Consider the following 19,354-nt stretch of genomic DNA (forward strand, 5'->3'; position numbering starts at 1 on the left):
GTGAGTGTAGTTAAAGGTGTGAGTAGAAGTAAAGTGAGTGTAGTTAGAGGTATGAGTAGTAGTAAAGTGACTGTAGTTAGAGGTGTGAGTAGTAGTAAAGTGAGTGTAGTTAGAGGTGTGAGTAGTAGTAAAGTGAGTGTAGTTAGAGGTGTGAGTAGTAGTAAAGTGAGTGTAGTTAGAGGTATGAGTAGTAGTAGAGTGAGTGTAGTTATAGGTATTAGTAGAAGTAAAGTGAGTGTAGTTAGAGGTGTGATAAGTAGTAAAGTGAGTGTAGTTAGAGGTGTGAGTAGTAGTAAAGTGAGTGTAGTTAGAGGTATGAGTAGAAGTAGGGTGAGTGTAGTTAGAGGTGTGAGTAGTAGTAAAGTAAGTGTAGTTAGAGGTATGAGTAGTAGTAAAGTGAGTGTAGTTAGAGGTGTGAGTAGTAGTAAAGTGAGTGTAGTTAGAGGTGTGAGTAGTAGTAAAGTGAGTGTAGTTAGAGGTATGAGTAGAAGTAGGGTGAGTGTAGTTAGAGGTGTGAGTAGTAGTAAAGTGAGTGTAGTTAGAGGTATGAGTAGAAGTAGGGTGAGTATAACTGTTACACTCCCTCTTGTGACTGATTATTAGTCTGTTTTTACTAAACTGAAGTCTTTCCCACTCAGCAGAATCCTGCCCATTCCCCTCATTACTACACTCCCTCCCCCTCCCTCCTCCCTCCCTCCCGCATATAAAGCTTCTCCCCCGCAGTCCTGCAGCCCCAGTCCCGGAGTCTCTGCTCTTGTGTCTCAGTCCCGGAGTGTCAGTCGCAGTGATGGAGGCGATTAAGAAGAAGATGCAGATGCTGAAGTTGGAGAAGGAGAATGCGATTGATCGAGCGGATCAGGCCGAGGCGGATAAGAAACAGGCGGAGGATCGGTGCAAACAGGTAACGGGGGACCCCAATAATATCACCCCTCCACACTCTCTCCTCTAATCCCAAATACAGGGGGTCCCCACCCCCCATCCCTCAGTCTTTATTTTATTTTAACTCTTAGTGATCAGGTCTCTCCTTGTGTAATGAGATCCTGCCCCTCAGTCTGGGACGTCTGCCCCCCCATAATATGAGCCCCAAACCTCTGCTCCTCTTTGTTTTGTCTGACCCCTCACTTTACTCATTACTGATTTGTACCTCTGAGTATCACTTGTGTATTATACGGGATCATGTACCCCCTACTGTAAATGATAAGGATATTAGAAGTCACTGAGGGGTTGTTCTGTGACCATATAAAGACACAAGGCTGCAGGCTGAGTTATACAGGGAACTCTGAGTATCACTCATGTATTATAAGGATAATGTACCCCCTACTGTAAATGATAAGGATATTAGAAGTCACTGAGGGGTTGTTCTGTGACCATATAAAGACACAAGGCTGCAGGCTGAGTTATACAGGGAACTCTGAGTATCACTCATGTATTATAAGGATAATGTACCCCCTACTGTAAATGATAAGGATATTAGAAGTCACTGAGGGGTTGTTCTGTGACCATATAAAGGCACAAGGCTGCAGGCTGAGTTATACAGGGAACTCTGAGTATCACTCATGTATTATAAGGGATAATGTACCCCCTACTGTAAATGATAAGGATATTAGAAGTCACTGAGGGGTTGTTCTGTGACCATATAAAGGCACAAGGCTGCAGGCTGAGTTATACAGGGAACTCTGAGTATCACTCATGTATTATAAGGGATAATGTACCCCCTACTGTAAATGATAAGGATATAAGAAGTCACTGAGGGGTTGTTCTGTGACCATATAAAGGCACAAGGCTGCAGGCTGAGTTATACAGGGAACTCTGAGTATCACTCATGTATTATAAGGGATAATGTACCCCCTACTGTAAATGATAAGGATATTAGAAGTCACTGAGGGGTTGTTCTGTGACCATATAAAGGCACAAGGCTGCAGGCTGAGTTATACAGGGAACTCTGAGTATCACTCATGTATTATAAGGGATAATGTACCCCCTACTGTAAATGATAAGGATATAAGAAGTCACTGAGGGGTTGTTCTGTGACCATATAAAGGCACAAGGCTGCAGGCTGAGTTATACAGGGAACTCTGAGTATCACTCATGTATTATAAGGGATAATGTACCCCCTACTGTAAATGATAAGGATATTAGAAGTCACTGAGGGGTTGTTCTGTGACCATATAAAGACACAAGGCTGCAGGCTGAGTTATACAGGGAACTCTGAGTATCACTCATGTATTATAAGGGATAATGTACCCCCTACTGTAAATGATAAGGATATTAGAAGTCACTGAGGGGTTGTTCTGTGATCATATAAAGGCACAAGGCTGCAGGCTGAGTTATACAGGGAACTCTGAGTATCACTCATGTATTATAAGGGATAATGTACCCCCTACTGTAAATGATAAGGATATTAGAAGTCACTGAGGGGTTGTTCTGTGACCATATAAAGGCACAAGGCTGCAGGCTGAGTTATACAGGGAACTCTGAGTATCACTCATGTATTATAAGGGATAATGTACCCCCTACTGTAAATGATAAGGATATTAGAAGTCACTGAGGGGTTGTTCTGTGACCATATAAAGGCACAAGGCTGCAGGCTGAGTTATACAGGGAACTCTGAGTATCACTCATGTATTATAAGGGATAATGTACCCCCTACTGTAAATGATAAGGATATTAGAAGTCACTGAGGGGTTGTGACCATATAAAGACACAAGGCTGCAGGGGGTAGTACTTAGGATACAGAGCAGTGAATGACGTAGGAGATGAAGAAAGTAAAAGAGTAGTAACAGGCTGATGCCGATTGAATTGAATGTTATAAAGGAAGTAAAACGCATGTTGTGGCTGCTGATAGAAGAGACTGGGGCTCTGGGATGAGACAGGGGAGTATTTGGGCAGCTGACAATCCCAGGGAGGAATATGTGGCACAGGTCAAGCTGTTAAGGAGAGCAGTGGGGGATGGGGGGATACAAGTGACAGTTGCGACTGACATAACAATGGGCTCCCTCCCCCGGGGCTGAATTTTAACCTTCACTCTGGAACTTTATTGTCAATCAGTTGCTCAGGAATGATTGGCTCCCACGTGTTGTCTCTCTGTCTCCCTCTAGTGCTCATCAAAGTGCACTGCCAGTGTAGCCTCATAAGGACACACAGGGGCACATTGAATTGAAGTGAAAGGACAAGTAACAGATTAATATATAAATACACACACATCAAATGCCTTGTTGTAAGAGAGACACTAAGCAGGAGCTCCCTGCCCCATAGAGCTTACAGTCTAACTGGAATTGCTGTAGTTAAAGGGATTATCTTACAGGAAAACATGTTTTCTATCAGTTAAAAACTCCTCTCCAGCACAATTCTGCACTGAAATTCCTTTTTCAGAAGTTTAATTTTAAAATCTGACATGGGGCTAGACATATTGTCAGTTTCCCAGCTGCCCCCAGTCATGTGACTTGTGCTCTGATTAACTTCAGTCACTCTTTACTGCTGTACTGCAAGTTGGACTGATATCACCCCCTCCCTTCCCCCACAGCAGCCCATTAGCAGAACAATGGGAAGGGAACCAGATCACAACTCCCTGACTTTAGTGCTAAAGCTGATTGTACACCAGGAGATTAATCACCAGCGATAAATCTCGTCTTCTGTGAGCGACTAATCTTCTGTAAATGCAGTGGGTAAAACCCATGTGTCGCTTCAATCTTCCAGTCACCTGATGTTGCCTCAAGAGGAAACTTTGGAAAACTAGTCACTCACAGAATTTATCTCTTGATATTAATCTCCTTGTGGACATTTGCCCTTAAAATTCTCTCATGCCCCACCTAGTGGTAGATAGTAGAACAGCACTCAATAGTAAAAATCCAAGTCCCACTGCGACTCCTTCAGTTACATTGAATAGGAGAAACAATAGGTTACCTGAAAGCAGTTCCATTGTGCAGTTCTAGCCGTTTGTGAAAGCTCAGGATCAGGCACAACAGCCTGAGATGCACCTACACACTATATTACAGCTACAAAATGCATTTATTGGTTCAAGAATAAACATGGAAATGGTACAATAAATCACTTGCAATGTACAAGTGTGATTTCTTTATAAAAACGATATTATTGCACAACCCTACCATTCAACTTTATGGATATCTGCAATTGCGACATGCCTTTAAGGCTCAATTTGGTTCTCTAACTGTAACGTGGGTAAACTGAAAACTTGAATCTATGACTATTGGATCCACAAACCAAGAAACTGCTCTGTGATATATATATATATATATATATATAGTGATGGGCGAATTTGCGCCGGCGAAAAATTTGGGAAACGGCGCCGGCGTCTCGTTTTTGACGCCGGCGCCCGTTTTTGACGCCGGCACCAGTTTTTTCGACGCCGGCGCCCGTTTTTTACGCCGGCGTCCGTTATTTTCACGGGCGTTTCGCTAATGTATTCGCTCGGTGCGAATCGCGCAAATTCGCTGTGAATTCGCGCCTGGCGAATAAATTCGCCCATCACTATATATATATATATATATATATATATATATAAGCTACTCCTGGACTAGACCCATTTACTAAGTCTTATTCTAAATCAGGGATCCCCAACCTTTTCAACCCGTGAGCAACATTCAGAAGTAAAAGGAGTTGGGGAGCAACACAAGCATGAAAAATGTTCTTGGGGTGCCAAATAAGGGCTGTGATTGGCTATTTGGTAGCTCCTATGTGGATTATAAACCTACATTGAGACTTTGTTTGGCAGTGCACCTGGTTTTTATACAACCAAAACTTGCCTCCAGGTCTGGAATTCAATAATAATCTCCTGGTTTGAGGCCACTGAGAGCAACATCCAAGGGTTGGAGAGTAACATGTTACTCACGAGCTACTGGTTGGGGATCACTGGTCTAAATGGTCTCAGTATATCCCAGAGCTTGATCTTGAGAAAAGGGAGGAGGCTACTGAGAGTATCTGTGGGTCTCTGATATCTACTCGGGACAAAATGATACAAAATGATACAATTGAAGTCAACACACCAGTTCTCTATTACTCCTGTCAGACTGAAACAAATGGGTAGCTCAGTGGATGGACAATGTCGTAGATGTCAGGATTCTTTCTCATGGTGTAGGAATGGGAGGTCATGTCCCGCTTTTGCTCAGCAGTTGTTCGATATCTGAATCTTGATTTCCCGGGAGTAAAATCCCGTTGTTGTGTCTATTAGGGTTGGTAGAGGAGTTGGTGCCTCTGAACAAAACCAGGAATCTTCTATGGGCTTCACTATTTTATACCAAAAAGCTGGTGGTGATGAAGTGGATGAGCCCAAATCCTCCCAATATCAAACTGTGGTGAGAATTAATAAATAAGACATCACCACTTATTAAATTGACCGACATTTCCAGAGGTTCACCCACAAAATTTGATCAAATCTGAACTTCATGGAATGATGCCAATCCCCAAATCTAATTACCTGATTCTCCCCAATAACAAGTGAGGACTCAGTACAGTTGAACTGCATATGTTGTTCTATGTATATAATTCATGTGATGTAGTTGTATAATCACATTTACTTTACAGTGCTACGCTATATGTTGGCGCTATATAAATACATGTTAATAATAATAATATGTTATAATGTCGACACATGTATTAATGGTTCAATGCACAACCTTATATGTCTCTGTCATTGTTTGTCTGTTTAAAAAACCAGAAATAAAACAAACGATATTACAAAAGTATTAACAGAATCCCATGAAAGGGTTAATAGCGCTGCCAATAGATTAGTGGAGGGTGTCGGTCTCTCCGCAGCGGCAGGTAAATAAACGGCCATTTATGACTTTTATACGTTTCTCAATTGAATCATTGGAATAAAAGTGAATCTGCAGAGAATGTTTAGTTGTTTGTGTGGAAGTGGAGCCCATCCCAACACCAATGAAATTGCACAAAATCATTTTAAATGAAAAGGGGGTTCCATGTCAGGCCCCAGAACATGCTGGGGGGTCCCTACAGACTGCTGCACATCAGGGGTTCATATTCACAGATTCCTCTCCATGGGGCCCTTTAATTACGTCTATGAGATTTGCCCAGTGGAACATTTCTTGCCCTTTTCTCACAATTATGAGAATGAAAGTTCTTCCCCTCCAGGATAGAGACTGACAGATATGGGGGCTCATTCACTTTAAAGGGCAAATCTTGGTGCTGGTTTTTTTTAACCCTATTCTGTTTTCTCAAACTCAAGTGTCTCTCACTCACTTTCACTCACACTCACATTTTCTTCCTTAAAGGTATATTATCTCTCTCACTCACATGTTATTTCTCATTCACATTTACTCTCATTCTCACACTCACTGTTGTATTATCTCACACTGACGTGTATCTCATCACTCACTCACTCACTCACTCTTAGTTCCTTCCTTTACTGACTCACACTCACTCTTGTATTATCTCACACTGACATGTATCTCATCACTCACTCATATACTCACTCACTCAAATTCCTTCATTGACTCACACTCACTCTTGTATCATCTCACACTGACCTGTATCTCACCACTCACTCACTCACTCACTCACTCTTTGTTCCTTTACTGACTCACACTCACTGGTGTTTCCCACAGATAGAGGAGGAGGTGATGGATTTGCAGAAGAAGACAAAAGGCACCGAGGATGAGGTGGAGAAATATTCCGAGTCAGTGAAGGATGCTCAGGAGAAGTTGGAGATGGCGGAGAAGAAGGCCACTGACGTGAGTGACCCCATGTTTCCTCCTAATTGAGCCTCATATCTAGTTGCCCCCGAGCTGCACTAACTGGCCCCTGGGGGGAGACACATTTCTAACTATGGCCGGTCCATTAATGGCGGCACATCGCGGCACAGCTGAAGGTGTCAGGCTATTGGCCAGGGCCGGGCATGATTGTTCTTCATTGAGAATATGCAAATTCCAACTCTGGTTTGAGATCTTTTATGGAAGTGTCTGGTTTTCAACTGAATCTGAAAATGACATATTTGGCATATTTGGTGCACCCCCTAGTTTATCTGCACCCTGAAATACCATTTGTGCCCCGGAACAATCCACACTGTAATGTAACAACTCTTGCACCCCCTTAATAAAAACTCCACTCACTATGCCCCCCCATCCAGAATAATTCTGCTCCCCCTCAGTAGGCAGTTTGTGTGTCAGGGCAGCAGGAGAGGGTTTGGATGAAGCCATTGTATTTCCATTGTATTTCCATTGTATTTCCATTGTATTTCCATTGTATTTCTAGGCTGTGAAATGATTGTGATGGATCAGGGCAAGTTTAGGGTTCTGTAGAAATATGGAGGTGATTTCAGTTCTATGAGCTGATGTGTTCAATTTCACCATTTCATGCCTGGCAGGTGTGGGGGCTCCTCATGGTCTGCCCCAAGTTATCTGAAAGATGTGACCCTCGGAGCATTGCTCTGTTACCTGTGAATATTCTGGGGGGGGGGTCTAACAGGGGCCGCCCCACAGAAACAGCCCTCAAGTAAAACATCAGGAACTTCCATCAGCCTCTTTGTTCCTCAGGATTGTGGGACAGGAACGAGTCAATAATGAGCCAATGTAATGTAAATGCCTTAATGTCCAATAGAAAGGAGTGTATATGTTATTCATTATAATGGGAAATAGTGCTAACCAGTGTAATAGTGTCACTGGAACTGGTTTTATTACAATAACCAGTATTAGTAAGTGCTCAGAACATAAGCACAAAGTCATAGGAGACCCAGAAGAAGGAGGTGTCCCTGCCTGTAGGGCAGTATTAGAGGGGGGTTGTTCTGATGTGTGGCACTAACGCAAGAGTGGAAGAACCAAGTGGGGTTTTGGCATTTAGGGGATCCTTTAAAGAAATTCCCTATAAGGTAGAAGATATCCTCCCTTCTGCTTTTGTATAAGAATTAGTTGAGTAGTGGAAATATACGACTGGGCTGGAACTGACCCTAAAGGGAAGGCCAAGGTTAGGTTGTAGGAGATTTATGTGATGCAGTTGCACAATGTTTTCAGTATTCCATGTTCTTACTTGGGTTGGTCCATGTTCTGGCTCACCCTAAGTATAACAGAAGGATAATAGCAATACCTGAGTATTTGTGGCTCAGTATACTGTGTTTTGCATTGGTTGGCCCATTTTGTAGCTCAGCCAGTGTATAGCAGTAGGATACCTTAGTATAGTGTACCATGTTCCTGCTTTGCTTGGTCCATGTTCTAGCTCAGCCTGTGTATAAGAGAAGGATAATGGCAATACCTGAGTATTTTCTACCTCAGTATACCATTTTTTTTCTTGCATTGTTCCATGTTCTAGACCATCCATTGTAGAACAGTATGATACTAGCATAACTTGAGTGTTTTCTAGCTTAGTATACCATGTTATTGCTTGAGATGGTTCATGCTCTAGCTCAGCCAGTTCATAACAAGATAACTTGAGTGGTCCGTATTCTCCAGTGTATAACAGAAGGAAACTGTATTTTCTAGCTTTGTATACCATTTTCTTGCTTGGATTGATATTTGTTCTAGATCATTCAATATATAACAGAATGATACTGGCAATACCTGATTCTTAGTATACCATGTTCTTGCTTGGAACTTGGATTCGTTTGTGTTCTAGATCAGCCAGTTTATAACAGTAGGATACTGGCATAACCTCAGTGTTTTCTAGCTCAGTATACCATGTTCTTGCTTTGATTGATTCATGTTCTAGATCAGCCAGCAGCTAATGGAATATCAGACCATGTCTTGGGTCCAGTGAGGTTCAGCTCTGTTTCTTTGAGGACATAAAGAAGGTCCAGACCCTGCAGCATGAGGTAGAGGACTGAGAGGAGTGTACAGGTTTGCTGTAGATGGATATGAGATTTGGAGAGGCAAATCCAGGAAAAATTAAGGGAGCCTAAGAAGTAAATTTCTCTTTTCCATCACCAGTTTTTTCTCTTCCTATGGGTTGTTTCCACCCTAAATCAGATTCTAAGAAAATCTTTAGGGGTCCAATTATCTTTGATGTTGCCTACCATCATGAAGGATAGTCACTCTCTTATTTCAAGCTAATCCTGAATTATTTAAATATGGTGCAGTCAACGTGTCATGATAAATAATAGATCTGCCTGGTTTGTAACAATATAACTGTGGAACTTTCTGGTGTAGAAAGAAATATAGAATTTTGTGACTCATACTCTTTATGACTGTGCTTTTTTAGTACTAAATTAATGGAAAACTACCATCAATCCCCATGAACTCACTGATCCCACAATCCCATTTGGCATTTGCAGGCTGAGGCTGAAGTAGCATCCTTGAACAGGCGCATCCAGCTGGTAGAGGAAGAGTTGGACCGCGCTCAGGAACGTCTTGCGACCGCTCTGCAGAAACTGGAAGAAACAGAGAAAGCAGTGGATGAGAGCGAGAGGTAAGGGCCGGGTAATTCTGAGCCATCTCTTTCCCATAATGCAAGTGTAGGGGAGAAGCCTAGTTCCTCAGACAGGGTAGACACCATTGCGGAAGTTGAAGAAAGGGATCTCGTGAATAAGAATAGCAGCCTAAAATGCTGTATTGAGTGTTACTCTTGGACTCACTGTGAATCTTTCTGCTCTCACTCAGAGGAATGAAGGTCATTGAGAACAGGGCCACCAAGGATGAGGAGAAGATGGTGGACCAAGAGCAGCAGCTGAGAGAAGCTAAAACCATAGCAGAGGAATCAGACCGCAAGTATGAGGAGGTGAGTTTTTTGATTGGTGAAGGAAATGGATAAAAAAAGGAATACAGTATAAGGGTGAAATGTGAATTTCTCCCTCATTTGTGTTCATTCAGGTGGCCCGTAAGCTTGTCGTCATTGAGGGGGACCTTGAGCGTTCTGAAGAGCGAGCTGAGGTGGCTGAGAGGTGAGAATGGATCAAATTTAATCAACGTCCCCTGGTTATAGAGCAGTTGTTCTGTTGTACTCATGATATTTTTATATTATTTGGAATTTAAAGCACTGCGTATCTTGCTGTGCTATATAAATAAATGATGATGAATAAATGATGATGATGATTTAGTGAAGGAATAATGAGCCTCAGGATCAGAATGTGCTTTAGTCGTGCACTGACCATGTGAGGTCACATTGGATGTAGATTTGGATTCGTTTTTGGTCCTGCTGAATCCCCAGTGTGACAGTGTACTTGTAAAGTATCTGTACGTGAAGAGCTGGAGAAAATTGGATATGGCTGTCATCTTGTGTTTAGTACAACCAGCTGTTGGCTAGAAGGACTCAAAGGCTACACCAAGCCCCACTATTAAAGGGTCAGCCACTACTTGCTACTTACCTACTCTTCCTATTCTCTGCATAAAATAGAATACTCTGAGGGTTAGGCACTTCTCCTCACCTATATTCCCTAATCTTTGTATCATATAGAATACCCTGAGAACCAGGCACAACCTACTCCTTACCTACTCTCCCTAATCTTTAAGTAAAACAGAATACTTGGAGGACCATGCACAACCTACTCCTTACCTACTTTCCTTAATCTCTGAGTATTCTCTGAGGGTCAGGCACAACCTACTCCTCATCTACATTCCTGAATCTCATCTCTGTGCCAAATAGAATACCCTGAGAGTTAGTTTAGACACTGAGGGCCATGCACAACCTACTCCTTACTTACCAGACTATGGGTGCAGACACAGAAGACTGCAAAAGTCTTAGGTTTGTCACTTTTTAGCTTCTGAAACCAGGCGGGGAACATACAGTGGTGACATCACAAGGCAAGATGGGTGATGACAGAGGCAGGACCATGACATTAGGGGGTGGGGCAGTGGGAGACACAGGATTATTTTAGGACAAATACCCAGACTAAGACCCTTACTTGGATTGAAACCATAAAGACATGAGCAACATTTATAACATTATTAAACTTTACTGTTGCCATGGGAATAATATCCTGGAAGGGGCAATGGAAGAGATTGTGTTGGTAGGCACCATAGCCCTGTAACATGAATAATCATGAGATGAGCTCTTATACACGTCCACAATCTGATTTTACTCTTGAGCTGAGCTTCTAAACCTTAATCTTTCCTCCCCAAGTCGGTTCAGGCAGTTGGAAGAGGAACTTCGGACCATGGATCAGAGTCTGAAATCTGTAATTGCAGCAGAGGAAGAGGTACTGGAGAGGAAGAAGCATCTTGTGCCTCATCCATCTTCTCTTCTTCCTCTGACATCACTTCCTGTTCTTCCTCTGACATCACTTCCTGTTCTTCCTCTGACATCACTTCCTGTCCTTTCTTTGACATCACTTTTTAACCTCATTTGACATTCAGTGGCAACTTTCATTGGACCAGAGCAGATCACATTTCCGCAGAACATTTTCTGGCTGCCGGGTCCCTACTTACAAAGAACAATGTGACCCCCCCCCATACATTTAGTCTGTCAGGGCAATAAGTGACCCAGTGAACATGTTGCTACTTTGTGCTATTGCTCTGCATGCAGTAGATGGACAGAAAGGCCACACAACTAACTGCCAGCCAATTGGAGTTTTAAAGAAGAAAAATGATTTTAACTGAATTGCTTTAAACAAATTATCGGGATGCACAAGCACATCCTGGCCCTCCAGACAAGGGCCCCCCCAGTGCTCAGTAATAGAGGTATCGGCAACCTGTCCACCATGTACTGACAGTTCACACAAGGAATCATTAGCAGGGTCAAACCTTTGCTTTAAATCTTTATTGCAGCATGCAACGTTTCGGGGGTTAACCCCATATCAATCATTCTTGATAAAGTTGTCCCTGAAACGTTTCATGCTGCAATAAAGATTTAAAGGTTTGATCCTGTTAGTAATTCCTTATGTGCCAGTGAACTCTCTCACTTTAAACAAATTTGCCCCAGGGTCCAAAGATTTATATTCCACTACTGAGCCCAAGTAATAAGTTCTTGTTTCATTGCTCTGATTTCTCTAAATTCTCTCCTTCTCTCCTTCTCTTTGTGATCCACTGGTTTTTGCCTGACCCCTTCCCATGCCAAACCCCCTCTCCCCCCCCATGTGACCTCTCACTTCTCTGTCTGATCATTGGGGAACAGTAAATTTGGGGATCTGGAGGAAGAGCTGAAGAACCTCACGAATAACTTGAAATCCCTTGAGGCCCAAGCAGACAAGGTATTGAGTGTCCCTCTGTAACACCATCAGCTGCCACCCCTGTCCTGTCTGGAGCTCTCCATTAACCACTGGGATCTTGTTTGGAGGCGGAAATTCAAATTGTCCTACTGATATTAATGATAAATTGACTCCAACCCTTGTCTGTTTGTCCATCCTTTATTTATTGTATTCTCAGTGGGATTTTTTGTGGGTGATTATGGCATTTCTTTAAATAACCCCCCAACTATATCTGGTCCATCTTGTACAATGTCTCATCGACTTTTCTTTCATTTTAAAGTATTCTTCAAAGGAAGACAAATATGAAGAGGAGATCAATCTGCTGACTGAGAAGCTAAAAGAAGTGAGTATGGTGCCCAGTGAGAGAAGTGGGGGAGACCAGGTCGAGGGAAATGAGTGAGGAAAGGGGGCCAAGCAATGAAGTCAGAGTGACACTGGGCCAGGCAGGTGGAGGAACCCGACTGGACACAAGAAATAGGAAAATGAAGGGGTTGGAAAATGGAGTGAGGAACCTTGGAGGGAGGGACAGGTAGGACAAGTGGAACAATAAGGTGTTAGAGCAGCAAGTAGAGGCTGGTGTGAGAGGGACAAGTGATGGTGAGAAGGAAGGGGTAAGAGTAGGAAGGGGAGCATATTAGGAGACACAAGGTGAGAAAGGTACTAGAAGGTAAAGAAATTGTTGGCGTTGCAGAGGCACCAAGTTGTGACACGGCAGGTTGGTAGGAAGGAGACAATGGACAATGATTAGTTGTTACCACTGTCTGTGTCAGGTTTGTGACTTCACGTTTTCCCTTTCAGGCTGAGAGTCGAGTTGAGTTTGCTGAGAAATCTGTGGTTCAACTAGAGAAGACCATCGATGATCTGGAAGGTAGAGACCCTTCAGCTACTGGTTGTCCCTGTTGCAGCCCTATTAGTTCCTATTGTTCTGGTTTAGTGTTTGTCCTTCTGACATTTCTCAATGTGTATAACCCTAATTATCCCTCTTAACCCCATGTCTGACAATTCCCACTTTTACCTGAATCTTTTCATTTGTTCCTTTACCATTTTATGGCTAATTTTTCTTCTTACTTCTTTCTGCAAACTCTGTTGTCCCTTACACTATCTCCCATACTCCTCTCTGTTACTCTACTCTCCCTATGTCCTACACATTATCCTTATCACTATCTCCCATAATCCTTTCTGTTACTCTACTCTCCCTTACATGATCTCTCATACTCCTCTCTGTCACACTACTCTCCCTTTGTTTTACACATTATCCCTTACAATATCTCCCATACTCCTCTCTGTTACTCTACTCTCCCTATGTCCTACACATTATCCCTTACACTATCTCCCATACTCCTTTCTGTTACTCTACTCTCCCTATGTTTTACACATTATCCCTTACACTATCTCCCATACTCCTCTCTGTTACTCTACTCTCCCTATGTCCTACACATTATCCTTATCACTATCTCCCATACTCCTTTCTGTTACTCTACTCTCCCTATGTATTACACATTTTCCCTTACACTATCTCCCATACTCCTCTCTGCTACGCTACTCTACTCTCTCTATTTTACACATTACCCTTTACACTATATCCCATATCCTCTCTGTTACTCTACTCTACCTTAAACTATCTCCCATACTCCTCTCTGTTACCCTACTCTCCCTATGTTCTATATATTATCCCTTACACTATCTCCCATACCCCTGTCTGTTACTCTACTCTCTCTATGTTCTACACATTATCACTTACCCTCTCTCCCATACTCCTCTCTGCTACTCTACTCGCCCTATGTTTTACACATTATCCCTTACACTATCTCCCATACTCCTCTCTTTTACTCTACTCTCCCTATGTTCTACACATTATCCTTATTACTTTCTCCCATACTCATTTCTGTTACTCTACTCTCTCTTTCATTATTTCCCATACTTCTCTAAGTTACTCTACTCTCCCTATTTTCTAGACATTATCCCTTACACTATCTCCCATACTCCCCTCTGCCACTCTACTCTCCCTATGTTCTACATCTTATCCCTTACATGACATCCCATACTCCTCTCTGTTTTCTACACATTAGCCTTTACGCACCTTATGTGCTATACTATGTTCTCTCCATGGCTCTGCTCTTCTAATGTTCTTCTCCCTTTCTGTTTGACTGTATATCCCATACGCTGCCCTTACACCTGGTTTTCTCATTGCCTTATTGCTGTCCTTAACTCTACACCTTATTTGTTATGCTGTCTCTTGTATCTCTCTATTCTATTTTCTGTCTCATTCTTTCTCGTTGCCTCTCGTGCTTGCACTCTCTCTAGATGAGGTCTATTCTCAGAAGGTGAAATATAAAGCCATCAGTGAAGAGTTGGACAATGCTCTCAATGACATTACATCTCTATGAGCCTCACTTGCTACATCTTCTCCTCGTGCCCCGAGCTCACGACCCCCCAAGTCTTCACACGTGTTCACTTCCTCAAGTCTTTTTGCACTTGCATGTCTCACACCAGAAAAGACTGACTGTCACATCACTTTCTATTTCATTGAAGTCCACCATCTACGTATGATTAATATTATTATTCTATTATGGGCTGATTTCATCTTATTTCTCATCTATGGTATAAATGTTATTGCCTCTCTTTTCGTGACTGCCACTTGCTGCCCAACTGCCTGTGTCTCAGGATGTCACCATGGTTACGCCTTTATAGGACCCCTTGTATCTTTGTGTTCCTCTGTTTCTTCCCATTCACCTCAGGTTTTGGGTCTCTTTCCTCTGGTGGGTCTGTATATTTGTTCTTTTGCCTTTGGGTCTGACAGTATAGACATGGGGTGCTGAGGGTCATTAGAATTGGTTTTGAGACTTGAAAGGTGAACTACATCTCCCCTTTCTCTTAACTCTCTCTGTTTAATCCTGTGCTGCTAAATCAATAAACATTTCTCCTCTGTCTCCAAACTTTTATTTCATTGTTTCTTTGTTTACTCCGTCGTTCCTTTTCTGAATTCTAAACTCTCTCTCCATGAAAGACACAGTCAGGGCTTATACTGTTCAGGGTGAGTAGATAAAACTCCCAGCAGTCTTATTAAACCTGAGCATTTCATGAATCTGAGACCAAATATCCCCAGGAACCCAGTTCTACTATCAGATTCATTTGCTATTGGTTGTAGACAAAGAATGAGCATAGACATAGTGATTGCAGCTACATGTGAGCTCCCTGGTCCAGTATGTTACTTGCACTTACCTTAGACACAAGGAATAAGGGGACTGGGGTTTAATAGTTTCCTTGAGGAGGACACAGACCCCTTTGCTGAACTATTTCTGGTGACTGGTCTATGAAATGCCACTAGTATTGAGGTTTTGGAAACAAAAGGGAGTTGTGAGTGAATGAGTGAGTGAATGCCTGAGTGTGAGTGGATATTGTGTGGGTCTTGGCCTGCTCTGTTCTATTCTCCACTCTCACTATCCCTATTTTGGGCTCATCCCAATCCCAAACTCATGTGCCTAATGGTGATTTGTGTCCCTAGAGAGCCTGACTGCTGCTAAAGAAGAGAAAATTGAACTGAACCAGACCCTGGACCAGACATTAGTGGAGCTGAACAACATGTAGATGTTCCCAATGTTCCTTCACGTCCTCCCTCTTGTCCTCACTTCTGAGCTCCATGTAATGACTGCACTTTGTATGAAATGGATCTCTGTGTGTCACAACATTCCCTGATCACATTCCCAGTATCTGCAGCTGGACCCTCACTCACCCTCGTACTTCATCCTGGAGAAAAGCTTCTTTATCTTCCTCAACTAGACTTTTATACTGTAATGTCCTCATTGTGCAGCTTGTTGTGTGGTTGCAGCACTTAATGTCCCCCCTATTGTTTCCTTCATGTAAACCCCACGCTGAGCTCAACCCAACACTCCAGGAGCCAAAACATTAAATACAGGTAAGTAGGGATGGGCGAATTTGACCTGTTTCGTTTCGCCAAAAATTCACCGCCGGTGAAATGTCGCAGACAGGCATTAAAGTCTATGGGCGTCAAAATTTTTTTGTTGTGCGGCAAATTTTTTTTGACGTGTGTCTTATTTTTTTTGACGCACAACGCCATACAAGTCTATGGGCGTAAATTTATTAGCGAAACAAGGTGAAAAAAATTCGCCCATCCTTACAGGTAAGGCCTTAATCGGTGACAGATGGCAAGCTCATATGCCCAGGCCTGAGTTTGGATTCCCCACGGCAACTGTATGTTTCAGATGAATGGGGGACAGAGAGGTAATGTCTGACCAATTACGTGTTGCTTTAAGGCAAAGAATGAAAGGCCTACGAGGGAATCTGCCCAGTCTATTCCATGTTATTATTCCTTGAGATAAACAAATAAAGTGCATTGATTTAATTTAACGATCATGATTTTGTGTGTTTCTATACATTATACCTGCTGTTAAACGGGTTGTTCAAGTTTGAGTTAACTTTTAGTTTGATGTAAAGAGTAATGTTATGAAACAATTTGCAATTGGTTTTCATTTTTTTATTATTTAAGGTTTTTGAGTTATTTAAGCTTTTTTACCAGGACCCAAATCCCCCTATGAACCAGGCACTGATTTGAATAAGAGACTGGAATATGAATAGGAGACGACCTTACTAGAAAGATGAGAAATAAAAATGACAGAGCATTTGCTTTTTAGATGGGGTCAGCGACTCTCATTTGAAAGTTAGAAAGACTCAGAGGGAAAAGACAAATAATTATAAAACTATAAAAAATAAATAATGAAAACCAATGGAAAAATGAGATGCTTAGAATTGGCCATTCTATTACATACTAAAAGTTTACTTAAAGGGGAAGCGTGAAATCCTGACATTATGTATTTATATATCCATTCTAATATTGCTCTTTAGTTCTGTTATACCAAACCAAGGAAACCTTATTGATCCAACCTGTACTCTATCAAATCCCTTTGTACTTCATCAGCAACATTCTCCCCTCCCCCACTGCCCCCCAATGTCAGTAATCCTCACTAGTGATGGGCGAATTTATTCACCGGTGAATTTTTGCCAGCATCAATATATTTCGACAATTAATAGGCGCCCATTGACTTTAATGTCGCTGTTGTCAAAATTTGCGTTTTGCAAATTTTCTGCCGTTTCGCGAATTTCGCTGGAAAATTGGCAAAGAGGAGCAGAAGAAATTCGGCCATCACTGATCCTCACTTGACTGGAATTTCAGATCTTAAAGTTATCAGGTTTGGCTTTTAGCTGGCCCAGTGCCGCCTGGCAAGGTTAATGCCTTGGCTAGTGGGGCGCTGCCGTCTGAGGCAAGAGCCTCAACTCGCCTCATTGGCGAAGCACCCCTGTGTGGGGACCCCTAACAAGTATTTACACATCCTAGCAACCCCCCCCACCTGGTTCTCTACACACAAGAAGAGAAGGGCAGGTAGAGTAGGACACTCACAGGCAGAGTAGGACACTCACAGGTAGAGTATGACACTCACAGGTAGAGTAGGACACTCACAGGTAGAGTAGGACACTCACAGGCAGGTAGGACACTGACAGGTAGGGTAGAATAGCTACAGGTACAGCAGGGTAGGAATCAGGGGGAACGTATCAGGACCACTCTAACATGACCATTAAGTACAATACTATACAGGGCCAGGCCAGCAGGTGCCCCAGGCAACACAGTTGCATCTCGACATGCACAAGCCACACTAGGTGTAGGGACAGGGAAAATATGTGCCTGGTGCCTGGTGCCCCCCAAGCTTTGCCCCCAAGCACGTGCCTCTTCTGCCGACCCCTTATTCCAGCCCTAGTTCTTCATCCAGTAACACAATCCCAGTGCTGCTCCTACAGTCTGTATAACATGTGACACTGATCAATACCTGGGATTACAGGTGAGACAATACAGGCGACAGGTAATGTCACGTCTGATACCTTTTAAATGTGACACAAAGGAAAGTAATGACATCAGCCAGACTTTAATGGGGTCTCACTAGTGGGGGTGCCAGTTGGACAGAACTGATCATTAATGAATGTGCTAGAAAATAAAGAGGGAAAATATCTGCAAGTCACTGAATGATCTTATACAAGTTACAGATAAGGACAAGTTGTAAATGGATTTTCTACCTACTGTATATGTGTTATACACAGGCAATAATATTCCCAACAAGGAAGCAATAAACTGACATTTATACAGATGAAGCCACTTGGATTTGTGAGTTAAATGCGTCATGACTCAGAGTTAATTGAAGAAACTGTGCTATCTAAAGTCATCTTAACTCATTTAATGCATTTAACCTTTTCATTAACATACCAAAGCACCTTTGTTCACAATGGTGAATGCTTTAATTAGATGGGATGTTGTGACACAGTTTTCTGTGTTAAATGAGATAAATGGGATATCTGTGTTTATTTATTCTGTGTCAAACAGACAAACCAAAGTGGCTGCATCTGTACATTAACTCTTCTGTGTGACGCAAATAGAATCTTATAACATTTCCCTATAAGTCTTCCCAGATACAGATTTGCTGAAATAAAAATATTGTTTACGCAAATTCATGGTGTGACTGCGACTCTCATCCTAATGGCACCAACATCTATAGGGTAGTGCCCAGTTATACCCCCCGAATGCCAAGCTTTAGTCAGGCCTCTCTTAGCTCAGGTCAACATTACAGATATATAGAAAGATTGGGGTGTCACCCTGCTATAGTTCCAGGGGTACCCAGGGTACAAATAAGCACTCACCCCAAATCTCCCCCTAACTGACCTTCAGACTGGGCCCCCTTAGCTCATAACAAGGTTACAGATATATAGAAACATTGGGGTGTCACCCTGCTATAGTTCCAGGGGTACCCAGGGTACAAATAAACACTCACCCCAAATCTCCCCCTAACTGACCTTCAGACTGGGCCCCCTTAGCTCATAACAAGGTTACAGATATATAGAAACATTGGGGTAACAGTCACCCTGCTATAATTCCAGGGGTACCCAGGGTACAAATAAACACTCACCCCAAATCTCCCCCTAACTGACCTTCAGACTGGGCCCCCTTAGCTCATAACAAGGTTACAGATATATAGAAACATTGGGGTGTCACCCTGCTATAGTTCCAGGGGTACCCAGGGTACAAATAATCACTCACCCCAAATCTCCCCCTAACTGACCTTCAGACTGGGCCCCCTTAGCTCATAACAAGGTTACAGATATATAGAAACATTGGGGTGTCACCCTGCTATAGTTTCAGGGGTACCCAGGGCACAAATAAGCACTCACCCCAGATCTCCCCCTCAATCTGGTTCATTTTGGGGTGTCTGT

The 19,354-nt window shown here is 42.6% G+C and overlaps 1 protein-coding gene across 4 annotated transcripts; it reads left to right on the top strand.

Annotated features, from left to right (window-relative positions):
- Positions 1–715: 715 nt before the first annotated feature.
- tpm2.L (tropomyosin 2 L homeolog) lies at positions 716–16,450 on the top strand. Of its 4 annotated transcripts, none has more exons than XM_018251550.2 (9): positions 716–901; positions 6,582–6,707; positions 9,236–9,369; positions 9,561–9,678; positions 9,771–9,841; positions 12,010–12,085; positions 12,363–12,425; positions 12,881–12,950; positions 15,588–16,450. In XM_018251550.2, exons 1-9 carry the CDS (start codon positions 788–790, stop codon positions 15,668–15,670), a joined length of 855 nt encoding a protein of 284 aa, XP_018107039.1. In that variant the 5' UTR covers positions 716–787; the 3' UTR covers positions 15,671–16,450.
- The last annotated feature ends 2,904 nt before the right edge of the window (positions 16,451–19,354 follow it).

Source organism: Xenopus laevis, chromosome 1L (genome assembly GCF_017654675.1).
Source record: "Xenopus laevis strain J_2021 chromosome 1L, Xenopus_laevis_v10.1, whole genome shotgun sequence".
Taxonomy (NCBI): Eukaryota; Metazoa; Chordata; class Amphibia; order Anura; family Pipidae; genus Xenopus; species Xenopus laevis.

What these genes read in the sequence shown, in the direction of transcription:
- tpm2.L (XM_018251550.2), top strand. Translation starts at nt 788, where the DNA reads ATGGAGGCGATTAAGAAGAAGATGCAGATGCTGAAGTTGGAGAAGGAG. An exon ending in TTGAGGCCCAAGCAGACAAG is followed by an intron (nt 12,086 to 12,362) that starts GTATTGAGTGTC and finishes TTCATTTTAAAG; the next exon opens with TATTCTTCAAAGGAAGACAA. An exon ending in TGACTGAGAAGCTAAAAGAA is followed by an intron (nt 12,426 to 12,880) that starts GTGAGTATGGTG and finishes TTTCCCTTTCAG; the next exon opens with GCTGAGAGTCGAGTTGAGTT.